At 34.3% G+C, this 22,012-nt stretch overlaps 1 protein-coding gene across 2 annotated transcripts in view; it reads left to right on the forward strand.

Annotated features, from left to right (window-relative positions):
• The window catches only part of FUT8 (fucosyltransferase 8 (alpha (1,6) fucosyltransferase)), a 64,523-nt gene extending 47,925 nt beyond the window's left edge, over positions 1 to 16,598 (forward strand). For both annotated transcript variants that reach the window (XM_010580162.1, XM_010580163.1), the window contains exons 6-9: positions 2,319 to 2,565; positions 3,810 to 3,986; positions 11,049 to 11,199; positions 15,645 to 16,598. In XM_010580162.1, the coding sequence (XP_010578464.1) occupies positions 2,319 to 2,565; positions 3,810 to 3,986; positions 11,049 to 11,199; positions 15,645 to 15,962 (893 nt within the window). In that variant the 3' untranslated portion in view covers positions 15,963 to 16,598. The remainder of the gene's footprint in view (positions 1 to 2,318; positions 2,566 to 3,809; positions 3,987 to 11,048; positions 11,200 to 15,644) is intronic.
• The last annotated feature ends 5,414 nt before the right edge of the window (positions 16,599 to 22,012 follow it).

Consider the following 22,012-nt stretch of genomic DNA (forward strand, 5'->3'; position numbering starts at 1 on the left):
AATTTTTTTTTTTTTTTTTTTGACCACGACCCCCCCCCCCAATCTTCTTTGTTATTCATGTGATTCTGGTATATTTTAATCTATTTTGCTATATGCTGAGAGCTTTTCTAGTTATTGCTGGCCAATCTTGTTTTCTTCAAAGCGTTAAGACAGCCTGTGGAAATTTTTAGAAGCACCCTCTTATCTTTTGAATAGTATGGAATAATGTATTGGGTGCTTTTCAGGGTCAGAATGCCAAATAGTGGGTCAGGTCACTCGGTCAGCTTTATCAATAGTAAGATTTCCAAATGGCTGTCTTTACTCAACACATTTTTTCAGTGATAGAATGAAGTTTAAAAGCTTGTCAGTGATACCATACTTAATAAAAATTCACCTTTTTATATGCATCTTAGCATCTCTAGTTTTTCTCCTCAAAAGAATTGCAACGAATTTCCTTCTCCAACTTAGGATCAGACTATTTTCTTTCTTCTCTTAGCTAAGATTGCTATTGCATTTTTTGCCACCCTGTTCCTTCCCCCCCTGTCAGTTGAGGGGGAAAGGGTAAAAAGGATGGAACCTCAAGCGTTCTTACCAAGCTAAACATTTCTTGTCTAGACTTCTGACTAATACTTCATGTCTGCACCAGATTTAGCACTACCCTGGCTTCAGGCTGCTTTTCATTATTGCAGCTTTCCGAAGACATACTGATAAAATATTATCCATCTTATGATAAGAAAACTTAAATGCTCAGTATTTTTGCTAAAATTATGAACTTTTACTAAATCTTTTCCTGTAAGTGTTATATAATAGATGGTAAAAATATGAATTGGCTTCTTGAATTAAAAAATATCATCCATACCTGCAGTACGTGTTCTACGTGAAATTATTCTAAAAGATCCCTTTACAGTGGTGTTATACAGTGCAGCGATAAAATATTAACATATAGCTACATCTGTGAAGACAGATTTTCCAAATCTATTAAAAATTAATTGAAAATATACCTGATCATAACAAACATTCCTTATTTAAATAACCATATCTCAGAGAGTTACTGCTCAATTTTGAGTGGCTTTGGTAGGATTACTGGTGTTAATGTAGCATTCTGGCAATGTATGACTTAATCATGCAATTGTCATATTTCTAGGACTTTGTCACAAATATTCTGAAATGATTTTTAGTGCATCCAAAAGTGTTCTAACCTTAGGGATTTTTAAACTGTTCTTAAAATAAGGCTCGTTATCCTTGCACTGAATTGATTTTTTTCAGCTGTTAGGTTTACTTGGTCATCAACAGTTATGTAAGTTTGATTTGCTTATATTTAAAAGAGTTTTCTTTCCTGGCTGGTAAGCACTAAACAGAGAACTGGCCATCTTTGCCAGTAAACACTGTGGACAATGAAAAAATTCTTTTGGAGGAAATAAGCACACTAGAAATCTTACCTGAAATGTTCCATATTTCAAAAATGTAATGCTTTGTATTATGTTGTCAGGTATTATAATTTATTTCACAATATGAAAATAGCTTTGAATTATCAATTATGCAGACACTTATATTCATGTAATTTGTAAAAAATCTTAAAAAATGTTTAATGGCTATTGAGCCTTGAATGAAAGTCCCATCTAAAGCATCTGTATATTCCACTTCAGTTAGTATTTAAAAGCTAACAAATTCTTATCTGTCTGTAAATCACATGCTTGTATAGTGCTTGGCTGTTTTCCTTGATCTATTTAATTTGCTACTTCATAGTTTAAGTTCTTCAAGACAGGAATTGTCTCGCTTTCTGTCCTTTCTCCCCTTCTGTCAGTAGAGAGGCTAATTCAAAGGTTCTAATGATGTCTGAAATGCTGAGATTTACTGCAATAGAATGTATTCAAAAGAGCAGCAGGGCTGTATAATTACTCTTTTAACAGTTTCTTATGCCTTAAAATATTTCTTTGTTTATTTTTTTAAACAAGTAACTGAACTTTAAGCATTTTAGATAACAAGCCTGTCCCAGTAAGCCTTAGCATACAGTAATGGTGTAGTTGTATATAAAAAGGTATGAATATATAAACAGGAACACTTTTTATGTTTTATTAAATACCAGCTGCTAAGAATTCAAAGACCTTCAACTTTGTTCTACTGGAGTGGATTGTTAGGTACAGTTTGTACATAAATCTAGTCTAAAACTATGACTTTTATTAATTTTTTTAATGCTGTTTTGAAAAAGTAGAGCAAGGGTTGGGTAGTCTTTTTGAAGTTGAAGATACAGTTTAGCTGATATGTTTGGGATGTTACTTGCCAGTGGTAAAGCTTATTAATAAAGTAAATGACTCATCCTACTGTGTATTTTAAAACAGGTGAGGCTAATGATAAGGATGTTCAGGTGGTGGAACTTCCCATTGTGGACAGCTTACATCCACGGCCACCTTATTTACCTTTGGCTATCCCCGAAGACCTGGCAGATAGGCTAATTCGTGTACATGGGGATCCTGCAGTGTGGTGGGTGTCGCAGTTTGTGAAATACTTGATTCGTCCACAGCCTTGGTTAGAAAAAGAAATAGAAGAAGCGACGAGGAAACTTGGTTTCAAACATCCAGTGATCGGGTGGGTATTTAGTTTTCTTTTTAACAGTTTGTGCTTTAATATGTGTATATAGTGATTCCTGTTCAGGGCAAATTGTTTTATGATGGTTATCCAAGAGACTCAAACATTTTGTGGGGAGAGAGGGTGCTTTCTAGATGAAGCTATAGTTTTTAACTGCGCGTAGTACAAGTTGGTTACAAGTACTTCTTCAGCATACTTGCCTACCTATAGTTGGACAGATATATAACAGGCGGCTAAATAGAAGGGGTTTTTATATGTCCTTCCATATCTAGTAATGTAATACAGAATACATGTAATTGCCTTACAGCTTGTATTCCAGACACTTTTCTGTCTGGGTCTTCTTTTCAAGTGCCTATAGCCTTTGCATTTGAGGAAAAAAGGCTAAGCCTACATTTCGCATGCCACAATCCACAACTAATTTTGTTGTTGGCTGCACCTGAACATGGTATGTGCCTTTCCCTTTCCTGCTGATGTTTTCACTATTGTTGTTTCTTAGCAGTAACTATGAGTTGGAAAGGTCTGTATGGGGAGATATGGGGAGAAGGACGGAGAGCACCTATGGGCAATAAAGAGCAGCTTGTGGAAGGAAGGTTTTACTGTCACATAAAGTGAAAAATGCTTCTGCTGTACTAGAGTCTGCAAATACTGCTTTCTTTGCCAGAATTTTCCTTCAATCCTTAATCTTTCTTTTTGTAGGAGTACACAATAGGTCTGTCCAAATGTTAGTTGGCTTTTGACCATTGAGTCGATAGGCCGCTTCACCACTGGCGGATCTGAAGACTTGTTAGGTCTCAAGCAGATGGGGAAGATGCATTTTTAACTACCTTCATTCAAACCCTGCATTGTAGTTGCTGTCCCAATATATCCATGATGCAAATATTCCTATTTTGCTTTTGAACTGTATTGATCAAGCAATACCTAACTACACCGGGTAACATAACCTTCTGCACAAAAGGAATACCTTGTATGCTATAATTAAATCTCCTTCATTCTTTTATTTCAGTTACCCTTTGCCTTCCTTGCAAGATTATTATATTACTTTCAAGAACAGATTGACAGCTAACTTCATGTTGTCAGTGTGTCTTGAGGGACATCAATGAGTTTTAATCCTTCCTTGTTTTATGTAGGGATTCAATTTCATATGCATTCTAAAAGCACAGGCATGAAATTTGAAGTTAAAATTTCAGTTGCTAACATATGTATTGTATTTATAAATTGAATTCCTTGTTTCTGCCTTTTTCCAGTGTTCACGTCCGAAGGACAGACAAAGTAGGAACAGAGGCAGCATTTCATCCCATTGAAGAATACATGGTACATGTTGAAGAGCGCTTTGAACTTCTTGCTCGCAGAATGCATGTTGATAAAAAAAGAGTGTATTTGGCTACAGATGACCCTTCATTGTTGCAAGAGGCAAAATCCAAGTAAGATGAATTATGTTTGCATTATAGTTTGTTCCTTCTGGTTAGCTTTACAATTTCTGACTATTGTGCACACAAATCTTAGTATTGGTTTTTTTCATTATCATTTTTACAGTTAAGATTGCATTTCAGCTTCCAATGATTTTGTTTTTTCTCCCAGACATTCTCTTTTTTGGATGATTTTTCTCCCAAGTATGCTTTTCAAAGCTTCATGTTAAAAATTTAGAAGAGTTGAGCAAGATACCTGTGTCTATTTAAAAACAAACCAATGCTGTAACAAGGAAGTAAATACATAAATAATAAATACACCAAACTTCTTGTAGAACATACACATTAAAAAGAAACTATTCAGCAATATTGTAAAAACTAGTTAATGTATTAAGAAGTTTCACCTGTCCAAACAATACCTTTCTGTGAATAGCTGCCACAGCAATTTTTCTAAGTTGGTTGAAAAGCTTCTAATGGCTCTTTCAGAAAGATTTCTGTATTGACAACTTAGATGACTTTCACCTTACATGTTGAATAATTTTAAAGTTTGTCCTTAAATATATGTGGGATTCTTGATCTGTAGCATTGTCTCTGTCCCTTTTTTGCTCTTTGTCCTCTTCTAGCTTTCCAGAACACAGGTGTAACAACCTACCCTAGCTATAGGATATCCCAGCCTGTCATAGAAAATATAACTGTGTTCAAACCCAGAAATGGAGAGTATGCATTCATTTACTCCTAACATGGCCTGTACTTTGCTATAAAAACTCATTGTTAAGTTGCATGTTTTGCAAGGTGTCACTGAGATGGCAAAACCTTCTGTTTAGTAAAAGGTGGCAGATGCGTATGGAAGAGTAATGTTCTATATTTAACTGTATCTTTCTTGGGTTATGGTGTTCATCGTGTATAAACAATTTCAAAAATGCTTATTGCCATGACTATGGAAACTTGGTTAAGTATTTCAGATGCATTGAATTTAAGCGTATTCATTATCGAGTACAAGTTAGCATGTTTTCCTTTTGAGTACTATTTATCTGTTTACTGAATAGCACCTATTTCTGTTTCCAAAATTTTATCTCCCTTGAGCAGAAGAATACATATTTTTCATTTAAGCAAGGGAATTAATACTTTTTAAAATCAAGGTAACCCAAACGTGGCAAATTTTTGAACTGTTTTATTCTTGGTAGACATGCTTGGAAAAATATATAAGATAACGTACTGGATTACAAAGTAAGCAGAGAATGTTATTTTGTAGTAGAGGAATTTTCTACAGCATTTCAAACCTGTGTATTTCAATTGTGCTATTTCTATTTTTCTTTCATATCTATAAAGGGCTGCTGTTTAAAATTATGGAGTTTTGAAAAAACTAAATGAACATACACAATGCCAGATGATGGCAATCTAATCCTTCCTTTTTTGTATATGTAGAGACAAGAACAGTAGCAGAAACAATTATGATAACATAACATTTAAAGTGCAAATCTGAACAATGAAAAGACAGGTAATACAAAATTGAGGTTATAATATTTAATTCATTACATTGTCCTAAATAACTTTACTTACTGTTTGTAACAGAACAGAATTCAGTATTGCTTTAACAATCTTAGTTATTAATTTTTTTCTATATTTGCATTCAACTTTCAATGCTTAGCACTGTGTACTTTAGCTTTGTGAATAATAATGAGATGCACTACCTATGTGAACACATTGTCCCAAGTTTTCAACAGCAACAAAAACTAATAGTAGCATTGTGACTTGCTCAGTAAAACAGTACTGAATTTTATTAAGCGTTGCAGTTTCTGTGGCGGTTCAAGGTCCATTCAAAATCACATTTTTACTGTAATAGGATAAGATATATCTCATTAGTACAGCATTCATTTTGTACATTTTCTTAGTAAAAGCCATAGAATCTGTAAGTAGTGAATAATTTTTTATGTGTTGCTGCTGACTTTTCAGGTCATAGTTTATACTGAAGCATAATTTCCTAAGTTGCTTGCAGCCTACTGTTGCTTGCAATTGAGTAGAAGGCATTTGAAACTTCCTGTGATTTCATAGAAGGCAGGATGCAATTTGATGTTTGAGCATTTAAGGGCATCTGAAGGCAGGTTAAGGTCAGGTTTTGGAATAAAGAACCTTTTCTTCCTCTTCTTGTGAAGAAAACTACAAATCAGTTTACACTTCTGATAAAAAAAGTTCTAGTCACATTGAACTACCAAACTTTGATAGAAACAGCTGTGTCACATTGTATTGCACTAACTTATCTTTCATTCATTATTGGGTACAGTAATATTAGTAAGTACTAGATATTATATCTCTCTTTACATGAGAGTGATTGGCTGTCAAACAACGTTGGCATTTAAATAATGAAAATTTAGCCAACATTCCCATGAATAGGCATGTTCTTTCTATTGAGAGGTATTTTGAACTATTCAGTCATGAAAACAAATGTTTTGACTGAAGTTTCAGAAACTTCCCTTGCAGTCAGAGGTCTACCTGCAAGTACAGTAGGAAAGATAGTGGAGTCAGTACTATCAATCTGTATAGTGGTTTTGTTTGTTTTGTTTCCTGAAAGAAAGTAGTGAGTGATATATTTTCAGAATTAGGATGACATAGAACAACGTGATTGGAGAGGAGCATGGTTGAGAGTTCAACAGCTGTGATGATTATGGGGTTAAAGCGCTTGACAACTGCTGGTAAGCAGAGGTCATGGTATTTGTGTTAGATAAGTGATATATTAGGGATGGTGTAAATTGCTTGTTCTTTGGCTGATTTAATAGTTTTCAAATATGAATTTATGAATTTCAAATATATGTATTTCTCATCTATAATATTATTTACAGCATTGTCTCTCTTTAAGGTAGAGTAGTCAAAATAATGCAGCTGAACATGCACATAAATTCTTAAGAAACCATATTTAATACCTTTCTGGTTTATATATAAATCTATTTAGGTCTCTTTCTCATGTATATAAGCACTAAAGTTCAACAAATTACATTGTTCCTTTCAGAATGTTTACCTGTAAAGTCATCTGTATTTTGCTTTTTCATTTTTTTGGCAGTAATTTGCCTCCCTCATGAGGGTTTTTTTCAACACTTATGAAAGCTTTTTTTCCACCCTATTTCACTGTTTATTTACGTCCACAGTAGCAAGTTAATCTCTTTTCTCCCTATTGTACTATCCGTAGTAGCTGTTGAATCCCTCCTCACCCCCGAGTCATAGCATGCGTGATACATAGAATTCAGTAGTGTTTCAAAGTTCTTGAGTCTGATGAACAGCTCATACATTTTCCAATTCTTTTTAGAGCAAGACCTGAATAAACACATTATTTCTTACTCCATCTGTTGACACAAATGCTCACGCTCTTCTTTCAGCAGGGAAGAAAACTTGTATTGCCTGTTCTGGACACTTCCCCGGTCCTAGCAAATTGAGAACAGGAGCCTGGGACTTGCCTTGGTTTGCACGTGCCGCACAGGGTAGCTATAGTTACACAACTTGATCAGCTTCTGAAACCAACTGGGACTTGAAATAGCCTCATAACTGTGTTTGGTTTGTATCCTTATCTGAGGCTGGTAGGTGCAAGAAGGAAAGATTTTAAACTATCTCTTCCCTACCTTCTGATTTCTTCTTTTCCCTTTTTCCTAAAGGGGGAAAAAAAAAATCCATTCTGCCCTGTATATAGGTTTCAAGAATCTATTAGGTAGTTTTAAAAGAATTAGATATTAGTTCTAGATATGTGGAGGAGATTTACTACATATATGTAGTCCGATACAAAGAGAACAGTATTATGCTAGTTTCTATTCTTTGGTTTTATCTTCACAGTCTGCTTCTTTCCTGTTATAGAGGAGAGAATGTGTGGGTAATTTCTTTGGAAAGCTAGGAGGGATCCTACAAAATACTGTATTTAGGTGATTCTTTCAGTAAGAATACGACATCTTATTATTTATTATTCATTTACCAGGCATTCAGGAATCCTAGTAATAGGATCGTGCCTGAGTTCTGCTTAAAAGAAAAAAAATTCCCCAAAAGCTTAAAATGTAAGTATTACATTAATCATAATATAAATACAGATGGAAAAGGGAATAGAAGGAAGCAAGAGCTAACTATAGAGCTTTAGAAGTTTCATTTCCTTTATTCTTTGTAGTCATTGTGGTAAGAATAGCTTTAAATAGAATCTAAAGCATTATAGTGAGTAGGAAGGAGAATGAAACCTCACCTAATGCAGGAAGTCAGTGGGCTACATATGGCTAAGCTTGAGAGGAGTATAGGCTTGGCCTTTTACTGTATTTTTCTTTATGCTCTGCTTTCAGCCTGTGTTGGAGACAGGATGGTGGACTAGGAGATTCTTTGGTCACACTGAGTATGGCTGCTATTATACTCACATTTTAGGCTGTTTAAAAGATACCTCTTTTCCCAAGCACTAATGTAGCATTGTGTGTGGGGGACAACATAAAAGTGCTTGTTTGAAAACTTAAACATGTGAATAGATAAATGCCAAGCTTGGATCACTGGTTTGAAGAAATGGTTTCTGAAACTGTTGGTTAGGTGAATTTGGATCAACTTTACAAAATAGTATTGAAGACCAAATTTAAAAGTATCTAAAAGGCTGTTTCCAGAATAAAGGGAAGAAGGAGAAAATTTTAAATGTATGCATAAGAAGATGTGTAAATAAATCTGATATTTGTTTTTAACCAGATCCAATATGACACTTTTTTTGGTGTGCTTAATTTGTTAAGTTATTTGACTGATCTTTTGCTAGTAAGAAATCAGATTCTTCAAGAAAGGTTCTGTTGTCTGTACTCAGCACATGGATTCTGATTTTTGAACTCTGAAGGAAGTGATTAATTTTAGCAGTATTCCTGATGCCAAGAACTTGCAAAAGGGTGTGCAAATATCTTTACTATATTCACTGTTCCTAGAAATGACATCTTCTGTTAAATGTTCTTCATGTTGCTCCCCTCAGAGTTGTGTCACTGAAATAAGACTGATGCCTATCTCTGTTCCTCAGCTAGTTTTCACAGTAGAGTATGACATATTTCTGTTTGGTCTGTACTTTTTTTCTTTTAAAAAAATACTAATATGATTCACACAATGGAAACAGAAATAGAATATATCACAAATATTGTGTTGTCATCTGTTGTATTTTGAGAGGTGGTTAAATATTGACGAAAAATGTTAAGATGTGAGAAGCTAAGAAAGAAAATGATGACTGTGATAGAGTTCATCTTGAAAAAACTATTTCTTGATCCATATGCTTCTATAATTTCTCAGAAGAGGTCTTATCAGTTATTCAAAATTAATAATATTTCCACCTTCTCTTCCTTTTTTTGTTTTGTCTGTTTTGTTTTGTCTTTGTTTTAATGTAACATGAACTTCCCCTGACATTCATGATCAGATGCACCCTTTAAAGTTGTCATGCTATCTCTGGGAAATTTACCATACATATATTATTTTTTGTTAGAGCAGGTGTTTCTCTTGGGAACATAAAATGCTATTAAAATAATTATGAAGATAAATTACAATTCTTCCTCAAATGTGGAAGTTTTGCATATGGCTTTTTGATTTGCTCTTGAGAGAGATTTCCTGATTTGGTAGCCACAGCTAGTGAATGTTAGATGGAAAAGCCTGCTATATTTGCCCGCTTCACTTTTGAAAACAGTTTTCCCGTAGTTTTAACATTAAAATGGAATCAGTTAGGCATATTCTTATAAGAGACTGTCATAATCATGTCTACTGTGCGTCCAGAGTGTATGCACATGCTGTGTTGTTGTATACAAGTGCATGCTAACTTCAGTAACTTTCGAAGAACTAGTGAGTGTAAACCATATTTTGAGCAATGTTCAGCACAGGACAGTCAGACTTTGAAGCATTTAGTTACAGGTCTACGTTCTTATTGCTCCAGCATTATGGCCAGCTCTGTATTCTGATTTTCTTTATTAAACAGTATAAGAATGATTAGTTCTTACAAATGTAATATTAGCTGCCTTACTATCTTATGTAATATATTGCTTTATAATTGCTATGAAGTTGTAAATTTGAGAAATAGATTTTATTTAAATTGTTTCATAATTAGCCCTGTAGTTGAAATTTTGTACTTGGCAGGTTAGTCACATGAGTTGCACTTCATGATTGAAATATAATTATTGTGTAACAGCAATCTAATTATCATCTTTGTTACATCTACCTTGAATTTTTCATATAAAACTTAATTTTGGTAGGAGGGTGACTGAAAATTTAATTAATTCATGCTGCTTTTTGCAGTTTATTTCAGATTTCAGTTCCCCAGTAGAGGGGTACAAATGTTTTGAGAAAGACCATTCTTTTTCAACATTTTTTAAAAGGATTTTTTTTCTTTCAAAGTCATTGTTATATGTTAAAAACTTTTAGTTTTATTTTTAAAATAATATAAACCAAGGTTTGGTTTTGTATTTCAAATAAAAATACTTTAACTTAAAGTATTAATATTTTGTTTATGATATGTCAAGAATGATGTATTGACATGAAATTTTACATTTATTTCTTTTCGACCAGTAAATTGCAAAATTTGTTCTCCATGCAGCCTTAATAACTGTGAAAGACTTTTTTTGTTTGTTTTGTTAGTTTATTTAATATGTCCTTTTTACAGGAGACTGATTTTCTTGCACAGTGTCATAATTAGTATCTAATAGAGAGTATGGTAATAAACAAAATGTGGTCTAGTAAAGACACAATCCTATATTCTATTTAGCAGTAGAGCAAGCAAAGTGATCTTATATTTCATCTAAAATAAGTAGCATTAGCAGAATGTGGGATATACTTCCTGATATTTTTTCACTTCTTTTACAGTGTTAAATCCCCGACAGACTTACAGTGTCTTTTTATTTAATTTTCTTTTTTTCTGGAGAAGAGAGGGCATGCTTGGAGGCAGCAGTAACATTCTAGACTGTTCAGCAAAATTACAATTCATTCCCTGTAAAGCAGAGACTTGCTTAAAACAAATTAACAACCTTATTTTGCAGCAAAGATGATGCTTCTTTAAAAAAAAAAACAAACAAACCAAAACCCAAAAACCTTTGCTATTAACAGTCTATTGTATTTTCACAGGTATCCAAATTATGAATTTATCAGTGATAACTCCATATCCTGGTCAGCAGGACTTCATAACCGATACACTGAAAACTCCCTAAGAGGTGTTATTCTGGATATTCACTTTTTGTCTCAGGCAGACTTCCTGGTCTGTACATTTTCATCCCAGGTAAACAGCAATACAAATACAATGTAGAGTATATGTACCAGTTCTAAATCTTAGTTTTCTTCATGCTCCTGTTATCTTATTTTCAGTGTTCTTTCATGAAAACTTCAGGGAAGAAGTAAAGGCTGGGTATGCTATGTGAACATTTAGAGGACTGTAAGCACTAGTTGATTACTTCAGTGGAAGTTACTGGCTTAATTAAGACATTTGAAATAAGCAAGACAGAATACTAAACATGTTTAAGAGTTCCTTGTTTTGCATAAAGTTAATGTATAACTTGTATTCATCCATTTCTATGCAGCTTAGTTAAGGCATTTGAAATAAGTAAAAAAAATTTTAAACGTCTTTAACACTTCTTAATTTCGCATTAAGTTAATATGTAACTTGTGTCCATCCACTTCTACACATCAGTGCACTCTGCTACAGTTCAGACATGCCTGCTGTTGCCTTAGTTGATTGTGCGAATGGAAAAGAATGAGGAAAGCAGACATTTAATTTCTCTACAGTTGATTACATTTCTAGCAATCCAGCAGCAGCACAATAAATGTGAATTCTGACCACTGCAATCTGTAGAGACTTCTTGTTGCAGATAATTATATGCTACAAGCTTCCTTTCTTGAGTGGTCTGATGAAGCAAGTTGGAGTCCATTAGAAAACTGAATCATATACTTGTCATCGTTGGCATTTTCTTCTTTATTATGTCATATTGTATATTAATTTCATATATCACGAAAAACTTTTAAGATTAAAAATGATGAAAAAACAGTATTTTATGACTGATATGCTGATTCAAGTATGGCAAAATATGATTGAAACCAAACAGAGTGAATGTTTTTTACCTACTGTTGTCATATATGCTCTTAGGTGACACTCTGGTTACAAAAGCATTCAACTATAGATGGCGATAGATTATGATCATGCATGATTGTACTGTTACATGGAAGTGGACAGAAACCTGAAAGTTAAAATTAACTTCAAAATGAAACGTTTTCCACAGCCTCAAATGTAAATTGTCTTCTGTACTGTAATGACAATTAGATAGGTAACAAGCATAATATTAATATGTGATCAATACAGTGATATATTGACCTTGACATCCAGAATTCTTAATAACATTACCATGGCAAGAAGACAGCAAAACCAGAAAAAAGTATAGAAAAGCCTCTTATCCTTCAATCATGCTTGTGGATACATTTTTTTCACTGTTCCCCAAACCCTGTGAGGAAAATGGCATTTTATAGCATATTTAGAAGGTTATTAATATAGGCTACTACAGACCAAGACATGAATAAACTCCAAAGTAAAAATCCTCATTAAGAAAAGCTCTTGAGGAGCCATCCACTTTTATAATAATGTTTGATTCAGCTAAATTATGTCCACTGAAACATATCACAGTGAAAGAGGTAATCATCAGCTAAGACCTAGGGCTGTATGTCTTAAATGCCACACATGCATTGGTGTACAGACAGTTCATATTCTGAAGGAAGAACTCTCTGGTCTTGGATAAAAACTTAATAAATCTGTAACATTTTCTGCTATTATTATATTCAGGTAACTGTGTTAAAAGTGGTAAATTTTGCTTTTGATAAAATACTGGGTGTAAACATAGAAGAAACATTTAAATATACAAATGGCTTGGACAGAATATATGGTAATTGAATTGTAAGTGTTGGAGTCATTTCAAAAGAAGAATATATGTTAAAATCCATTGACATAGTTATGGTGATACAAGTTGATGGGGACCTCTGGAGGTCATCTAGTACAACCGCTTTTGAGGGTACCTTTGAGGTATGTGGTATCTTTGAGCTCTGGTCTCATTTTGCATCTCCCTGAGTTTTACAATAGACATGTTTGCTGGATGACATATTTGGTTTTCCAGAGTTGCAGAAAATTCTGCTAAAGTCCAGGAAATCCTGTATTAGACTGTTACTCTCAATAGCCGGGACTATGAATTTGGTCCAACCATCTGCTTAATTTATTCTGGACAATTTCTTGTGCTTTCATAATTCAAACTCCTCAAAAATCATTTAGCACCAGTTTTGCTGGTCATGCAACAATGTGGATCTCTACAGCATTTTCATATATTGGGCTTTTCTAAGGTCTGTTGCAAGTTTTCCCACTGTTCAGAAAGATTTCTCTTCTACGGGTTTAAAATTTGATCCTCTGATAAACATTTGAACTACTATCCCTGCCCTTTCATCAATGAAATAAACAGTTTGGTGGTTACTTTGGCATTGAATGTAAGCAAAATCAGGCTGTTAATAACCATCTTTTGTCCAATCTCTATGAAGAGAAAGTAAGGATAAGAATGTAGTCTAATTTATTTCCAGTGTGATTTTGGACTTTCACATTAATCAATTGCATGCTGGCTCTTTTCCATTTTCTTTTCCCTGCCAAAAAGTGTCAAAACTTCATTACAGAGGTATTAAGAGAAAATTACAGTATATTTGAATAGAATTGGGCGCTTTAGGAAGTCCCCTATATTAATTCTGATTTATGCTACTAAAACTAAATGAATACTGAAACAAGCTGAAGAATAGACGTTCATTAAAATACTGTTGTTAAAGAAATCATGCCCATCAAGTGATGTAGAGTCAAGGGAAACAACCTACCTTGGCACTGTGTTTCAGCAACATCACATTAATTGAGATGTATGGAAAAGTCACGTGGTAGTTACACAAATCATAACACAGTAGCAGAATTAAGATTGCATGTTAAAACAAAGAGCTTTTTTGTCTCTTCAGTCTTTATTTAGATGAAATCGTAGCTCCCTCTGCCTGACATATTTTTCTTCATAATCTCATTTCCTTCCAGGATTTTTTAGTCTTTGTATTTTGCCTTGTACATTTAAGTAAGTATACAGGCTAGAAAACAAGTGAATTCATGAATAAAAAATGTGAGGCTGTCTTTAATTATAATCCTGCATGTGGATTCTTTGCCTACTGCCCTCAACAGCTTACGGTTTAGTTACCCAGGTTTGGCACTACAAAGGAAACAATTGCTGAGAGGAGATGTTGTAACTTTTATGTCAGGTATGCAGGACACTTTCACTAAAAAGCATTTCTACTGAAAAGATTTAAAGTCTTTTAGAGAGTGTGTGTGTGTATCCTCCTTCTGGGGTGTGCACACATGCAGAGAACAAAATATTAAAAACAGTCACAGAAGCTATAAAATAAATAACCTCTTACCAATGTGTGGGTAATCAAATTTGTTTCTATATTATGGGTTATAACAAGTACTTTGAAATAATTAACTTCAGCCTGATCTTCTGAAAGCTACTTCTGAAAAACTATTTCAAAGATCAGATGGAGAGGGATAAAAGGAAATCTATCACATTTTTAAAGCAAATGCCTCTCTCAAAGAAGCTAGGAAAGTACAAATATGTCTAGTTTGACTGATCAAAGTTTTATTCACCATATCTTCAGAGGGAAAAAAGTAAAATCAAGCTTTACTATATTTACATAGACTGAAAATTATGAAAAAGCTCAAATGCTTCTTTGTATTGGAGAAGTCTGCTGTATTGTTAGTTTTTCAAGCTTTATCAAGCTTACGCAAAATCAGAGAAAGATACAGTAATGTAGATTAGAAGTCAGAAAGGTCACAGTGGCCAAATCAGACACCTGACAGAGAAGAGCTTTCTAGCCAATTGTTGAAAAGAGCTTTGTTTAATATAGTGGCAGCCTTTTGTGTTTCTGGCAGCTCTGAGATACATGACACGATTCTGATGTGGGGACCTGGTTTCAGTCTGAAGAAAATTCCCTTCATAAAATGTGATACAATACCACTTTAAAATGTATCTTTCTCCTCACCAACATCATTATTGTCTTGCTGGAATTCAGTTTCATGTAGTTGTCTTCTGTTGCCAACAGTCATAATTCTATCACTGTTCTAATATTAACAGTATTTTAAAGCCTTGAACTTCTGGAACTGCTTGATTGTGAAAATTGGAGCTTCCTTTAGAAAAGTAAAAGTAAAGCTTCATTATTGCAGAATAAATTTTGAAAATGTAAGTTTTAAAGGTTCAGATGGAAGTAAAACACAGTTTTTATTAGTAGTAGAAAAGGAAAATGAATTTGCTTTTACATTTGGTTGGCTACATATCATTCATTTTAAAAAGCAGGATAGCTAGTGTTCATATAGAGGTTTTCAATTTTTGCTGAAAAGTAGACTGTTCTAATTATTTATTTATTTGTTTACCACATCTGATCACCAGAGTACTAATTAAAATGCTGCAGAATTGTATGCTTCTTGTTAGTAAATATGCAGGTGGTTTTTTTGGTGTCGTTTTGGGGTTTTTTTTGTTTGTTTGGCTGGCTGGTTGGTTTTTACCTGGACATTCCAAAACTTGATCTACTGTGAAATTTAATTGTTACACATTGGTTGCTGACTCTGTGGTATATTGCAGGCAAGCACAATATTTATGACTCTCTTCTGTTTTTATTTCTAAGGTTTGTCGAGTTGCCTATGAAATTATGCAGACATTGCATCCAGATGCTTCAGCGTATTTCCATTCTTTGGATGATATCTACTACTTTGGGGGACAGAATGCCCACAACCAGATTGCTATTTATGCTCATCATCCACGAACTGCTGATGAAATTCCTATGGAACCTGGAGATATAATTGGAGTAGCTGGAAACCACTGGGATGGTTATTCAAAAGGCATCAATAGGAAATTAGGAAGAACAGGCCTGTACCCATCCTATAAAGTTAAGGAGAAAATTGAGACAGTCAAGTATCCTACATACCCAGAGGCTGACAAGTAGATTAAAAGGAAGACATTTGGCAGTAATTCTCAATTTTGATTGGTTCGAACCAGTCAGCGCACTAACTAATGGTTTATATGGGATTTGAATTTGCATTTTAACATGCAGTTAAAATCAAAGCCTTTAGCAATGAAACTGGATAAGAAGCTGAGAACAAATGGATGGGCTATTATCTGAACTTACTCTTAAAAATTTTTTGTTATATGCACTCTCACACATTCACACACAAAACTACATGCAACAGGAAAACTGTTGTTTTATACTTTTTGTCTCTTTTCAGGATTTGTCCCAGTCATTAGTCTTACGTGAGCTTTGGGCTCTTTTCTCTGCCATTAAATGACAATAATGTTCAGACTTATAACACTGCCACATTGTGTAATTTGAGTGACATGAACATATTTTGTATGTGCAAAATTTAAAACATGGTGCCTATATTTGAAAAATTTGTGACCTTTTTAGAAGAGCCATGCCTATATTACAATGGGCAAGAGTCAATCTTCAACTGGTGTTACCGTGACCACTGAACTTGCTTCAAACAACAGATTCAGATTTCAGACTAGATTTCTTTACAAGTTTATTTTTAGCATTCCATTGATTACTTCTCATCATTAATAAAATAAAGGATGCATCCAACAATAAAATAGTCACTGTCTGTTAGGAATTTTTGTAATACCATGAACAGATTCTTTAGTATTGATAATGTTTCTGGACATTGCCTTTGATTGAAAAAAAACAAAACACAAAACCCACAAAGGAAAAAGTAGCTGGAGTTTCATTGAATTTTTAAACACTCATTATGTAGTACAGCTGCTTAGTGGCACAGTGTTGCTCAGTTCTGTGGACAGTGGGTTTCAGCAGGATGACTTCGGTGGCTCAATTTCTTACATTTACTCTCTAGCACTGTTCTTTTACCTTCTGTGTTTCTCTTTTGAAAATATTTTTTTTTAGGGTATTATAGATGGCCATTTATCATTTTGGCATTGAACGTAGTTACTTTTAAGGAAAATACTTCAGGTTATCCCCTTTATAGAACCTGTCAATCTAGAATACTCTAAAAAAATCTAACAGTTTACCCTAAAAATATTAGGTTCCAAGGAAATATACACAAGGATGAATTTTTATGCATGACATAAAATTGTTAGTAATTCTTAGTGTTTTGAAATCTGTTGCTAGTCTGTTCTCTATTAAGAGAAGAGATAATTTACAAAATAATTTTACAAACAAATTTGTAGATTGGGGGGTTGTGTGTGTATATATATATATATATTAAAAAAAATGTACTAGATATCAAGACGTTATGTCCAAATAGAAAGACTATTAATAGCATTATACAGGTTCCAGTGCAATCCAGTCTGGAATACTGGAAGTGCAGAAAATGTTTACTATTCAGACACTGAGAAAATGCCACATGAGTAAAGATTAAAAAGCATGGCTGGTTGACCTTACCAAAGCAAAAGTTAAAAGGATGTTTAATTATATTTATTAATAGACCGAGGACAGTGTTGACGTAACAAATGGATGCACTTGACCACAAATAAATTTTAGGCTGAAAGGTAAAACGAAATCTCTGGTGGTGTGAAGTTCAGCAACAGTCTTCCAATTGAAATAGAGGTGAGTAAGATGGAACTTGACTGGCATGTAGAGGAATTAACAAAGTAGTTCTCCCTGACATTACTTGCAGGACTGGTCCTATAGATACCTTCCAGTTATGTGTTCCTCAACTGAAAAACTAATAACAAAATCAAAGTTGAAAACTGCTGTGGAAAAAAAAAAAGATAAATTGCCTGTTAGCTGTATTAAATAGACATATCAGTAAAAATGAGCATAGATACCAAATGGGTTTTAAAGATGGATTGAAGGATAAAGGCAAATGAGTAAGAGTGGCCGAGAAACGCTGAAGACTAAGGATGGCTAGAATTAACTGGTGTTTCTGTGTTTTGGAACTACTAAGGAAGCTGTTTGATTAAGTGATTCTGATAAATTTTTCACTAACTTAGCCAAACTTGCGGTATTTCAGAGGCACAAATGTAGGCTAAATTGTAACTTTTTCTTACTTAAATTTGAATTGTACATAAAAAGCTATTGCTGCTTTCCTTTTCAACTTGGGAGAAAAAAAATCCAAACCCACAAACATTTCTTCCTTAATGATTAGATCAATGCATTTTATCTTTGGGAAAACTAATTTAATTATTTCTCCACAAATACTACATTATCTCTTTGATATTTATAGATTTTTGAAAATGTTTTATTTTTGAAGCTCTTTACTTACAGCTTCAGACCTCATCATTTCCAGCTCATTTCTTACAGTATGATGCAGAAATAGTATTTGTAAATGAATTAACGTGTGAAAATTCCTTCATAGTCAGGTAACTCAATTGAAAATATCACTAAAGATGATAAAAAACAGAACATCTAGGATGTGCCCAAAGGCAAGAGCAGATCTTCTGATGAAGTAATGAGAGAACTGAAAACACTGATGTTATAGAAGACATACCTATATAATGTGGCAGTTCCTCAACAGACTACACCTGACAAAATAATGGCAAGGTACATGTGCCTCCTTACATATTTTAAGTACCTAATGAATAATTAGCTCATCATCTTTGACAGAATGATCACAAAATGGTATGAAATTATAAAATTATTGTTAATAATTAAGAAACATACTAATGTAGATGCTATGACCTTATTCCCCTGGTCCGTATGATCCGTTAGTGCTTATAATGCAGTACATCTCAGAGGAAGAAACCTAGCAATAGACTGCTTACTAGATGCATCTGTGTCTAGAGATTTGTTTCCTTTAAGACTACCAGTTAGTTACATCTTAGAATCCTGGGACCTTGGGACATTAAAACTTAATTTGTTTTATATTAAACAAAATAAATATTAGAGACTTTATTCTCAGTTACAGTGGATTCCAGGTAGTATGGAAGGATCCATGGGTAAAGAAAATGAGACCCACAGATTTTTATTGTAGCTCACAGAAAAGTGAAATAACAGGAAATAAAAAATTTTGTCTTCAATACCTGAAAGAAAGCCGAATCTCTTGGAAGCTGTGAACTCATTAAGATACTAGCCAGAATGCTTGCAAGCAAGCACGTATACATCTTGTTTCTTCTGTTCGCCTTGTAGCTCTGCAACAATCCAGTCATGTAATTTTTGCCTCATACCAAACCACCATGTCTGACATCCGTAAAACAAAGACAGCCCTCATACTCTTTTAAACAAGCTAATGTTCAATTAAATTTTTCCTCTTTAAGAAGCATTTGTGTGTGTGTGCGTGCGTGCATGTTGTGTTCATAAAAATAATATGAACAGTAGTCTTTCCTTCTATGCTGTTTTACATTGTCATTGTCACGTTCTCTGTAATAACTTATTTGCCAGGTAAATGTAGTCTCTGGAAACTGAATATTCTACTTGCTTCTTACCAGCTGGGCTAAGAAATTTATTCTGAGTGGTTCAGTTAACTAGTCTTCTGTGACATTGGTGCATCTGGAGACTGGGGTCATCATCAGCAGTTTGCTGCTACCACCGCAATTACACCAGCCTGAGTTCTGTCTCTGATTTTCAGTCCAGCCTACAGTCAGATGCATGGGATTCCCAAGCCTCCTCTTCCAACATCCTGTCCCTGTGAACTTAAGAGTATTATGGATTTGTTCATGAAGGGTGATGTTTTATTTCAAAATTTTTAAATATTTGCCTTCAGAGAAGTTTTTTGTCTACCCCTTCTACCACTGAATTTTAAGGAAACTTGCAATTACCAGAAGGATTTCTCTCCTTTACCAATTCTTCAGAAAAGAGAAGTGATGAGTCCTTTCTTATGGAGAGAGATTCACAATGTGGAAGTTTCCTCTGTAATGGGTTTTATGTTTCTTTGGTATGCAATTATAAAATAAGGGTCTTGTCTTCTGAGATAGGAACATAATAGAATATAAAAGAGAAAAATTTCATTACAAATTCTTGATAAGGAAAGGGAGATCTTCCTTCATGCTGGCAGAGTAGCACCTACCATTTGGAACTTTTTCAAAACAGTGAATTGAACTTCTGTTTTTCCAGGTTATAAGTTTCTTTGCAATGTAATCCCTCAAGTGTCTGAAGAATCCAGGTAAAAATCATTTGCTTAGTTTGGGAGGTGGAAGAAGAGAGTCCGGTAAGAAGACATGATATTGTACTTTTAATTTAATTTGCTATATCTGTTGATAAAACCACAGATAAACCTTTCAATGCTGGGTTAAAGACCTCTGCCAGCAAAAGCATTCTGCTCTTTGCCAGAAACACTTAAAATTTTCAACCTCTTTTTTGATTTTTGCCTAATACCAGTCCCAGTCGTGTGTAAACATCATGCTGGTCATATTCTGATATTCTGGTTGTTACTATACTACAGTTTCATTCATATTTGGGTGGCCTGGGAGCAGGCTGTCAAAGAGCACAAACTGTTTGGTTTTCTTATCATGTTGAGCTAAAATTGCATTTAAAACTCACAAAAATTCCATTTCCCTAAGGCACCACTAGAATTCTAATAGTAGTCTACAGACTTTTGTCAAGGTCCTCTATATGCTCCTGCAAGCTTATCGGGAGCAAGACTGAAGCAAAGACAGTTATGCATAAATATCAACTGCAAACAGGTTGGGTTAGACTTCATAATATCCTGTTCATTTCTAAAAAGCGTGAAATATGGCACTGCATGATACAAATAAGAGGATAGTATAAAATTTCCAAGTCTGCAGAAAAAATTGCTAGTCTGTCTGCCTGCATCACTGGTTGCATTCACTGTGTACAAGATTATCTCAGAATCAAAGTATATATGGCAGCAGTCTTCCAGCATTACTACAGGCATCTGAGAATCCCTTCAACTGATGTGTTTGCTCCTCTTTACCCCTTTTGGTGCCATGTACAAATACCTAACAGTGCTGATGATGGTTGCTATTCAGTGGAACCTTCCTTTATTTTGTATGCTCATTTCCTTTGACTCAACTCACTTGTCAGCAGAATCCTATTGCTACTGTAATTCAAGCAAGTTTGGTTTAATGCAAAGGCATGCCAATCGTTTACACCAAAATGTCTTTACCATTGCTCAAAATTAACTTCACACTCTTAGGCTAACTCCTAAGGATACACTATTGAGGGAAGGAGCAATCTCCACTGGACTATTCTGTACATGTTGTATAACTGCTGACACATACTGGTTTTACTTTCAGTTTTGCATGATTTTTCCACTTTATACAGACTCAAGATTTTGTTTTTATTTTAGTGTATTTATGAAGGGTTTTCTTGAGCATGGTGAGACAAAGTCCCAACTATCCTACGTTTTCTTCAGGAACCATATTGGATCTTACCACATTTCCTCTAATTGTCTTAAAGACATCCTCCAGTCACACCATTTTAAAAGAATCGACATTTCCTGAAGACTATGACATTTTTATGCTTTTCCATTAGCCCCACTGCCTACTTGCATCTGAGCCTGATCTGCCATGGTTGTATGAACTACCTTCAAACTTTTCTGCTTTGTGTTTTGATTTCCTTGCCTAGTGGCTAATGGTCATTACTTGACTAGGAATCCAAGGAACAGCAAGTGTCCGTATTTAATTTTTCATAATAATGTGAAAATATATTTCTTGCAGGTTTTTTTTTGTTTTTTTTTTACGAAACGCATTTTTTTATTTTCCCTAAATGGTATAGTCAAGGATTCAAAGAGAAAACACCATAATCAGATGTGCCTAATAAATGTTTAGAAGGCTTACAAGGCATAGAAGTTCCTTATCTAATAAGATTTACAGCTCACACTGTGGCAAATTTCTTGACCAGATGAAAGATGTATTCTCATAGCATTCCCTATCCATTTTTGGCTAGCACCTCTACGCTAATGCCTGCAGCTTAATATGCAAGCAATAGGGACACAATCTGAATGCAGTCTTTTTACAGGACTATGAGAGGTCATTTTCTTCTCTTCAGTCTTAGAACCCTTTATTTTGCTTAGTTTTAGTATTCCTGCTCTCTTTCTTTGGCAAGTTTTTTTTGTATAATACAGCCGCACAATTCTCAGTTACTCC

Source organism: Haliaeetus leucocephalus, unplaced genomic scaffold (genome assembly GCF_000737465.1).
Source record: "Haliaeetus leucocephalus isolate CR32 unplaced genomic scaffold, Haliaeetus_leucocephalus-4.0 Scaffold696, whole genome shotgun sequence".
NCBI classification, from domain to species: Eukaryota; Metazoa; Chordata; class Aves; order Accipitriformes; family Accipitridae; genus Haliaeetus; species Haliaeetus leucocephalus.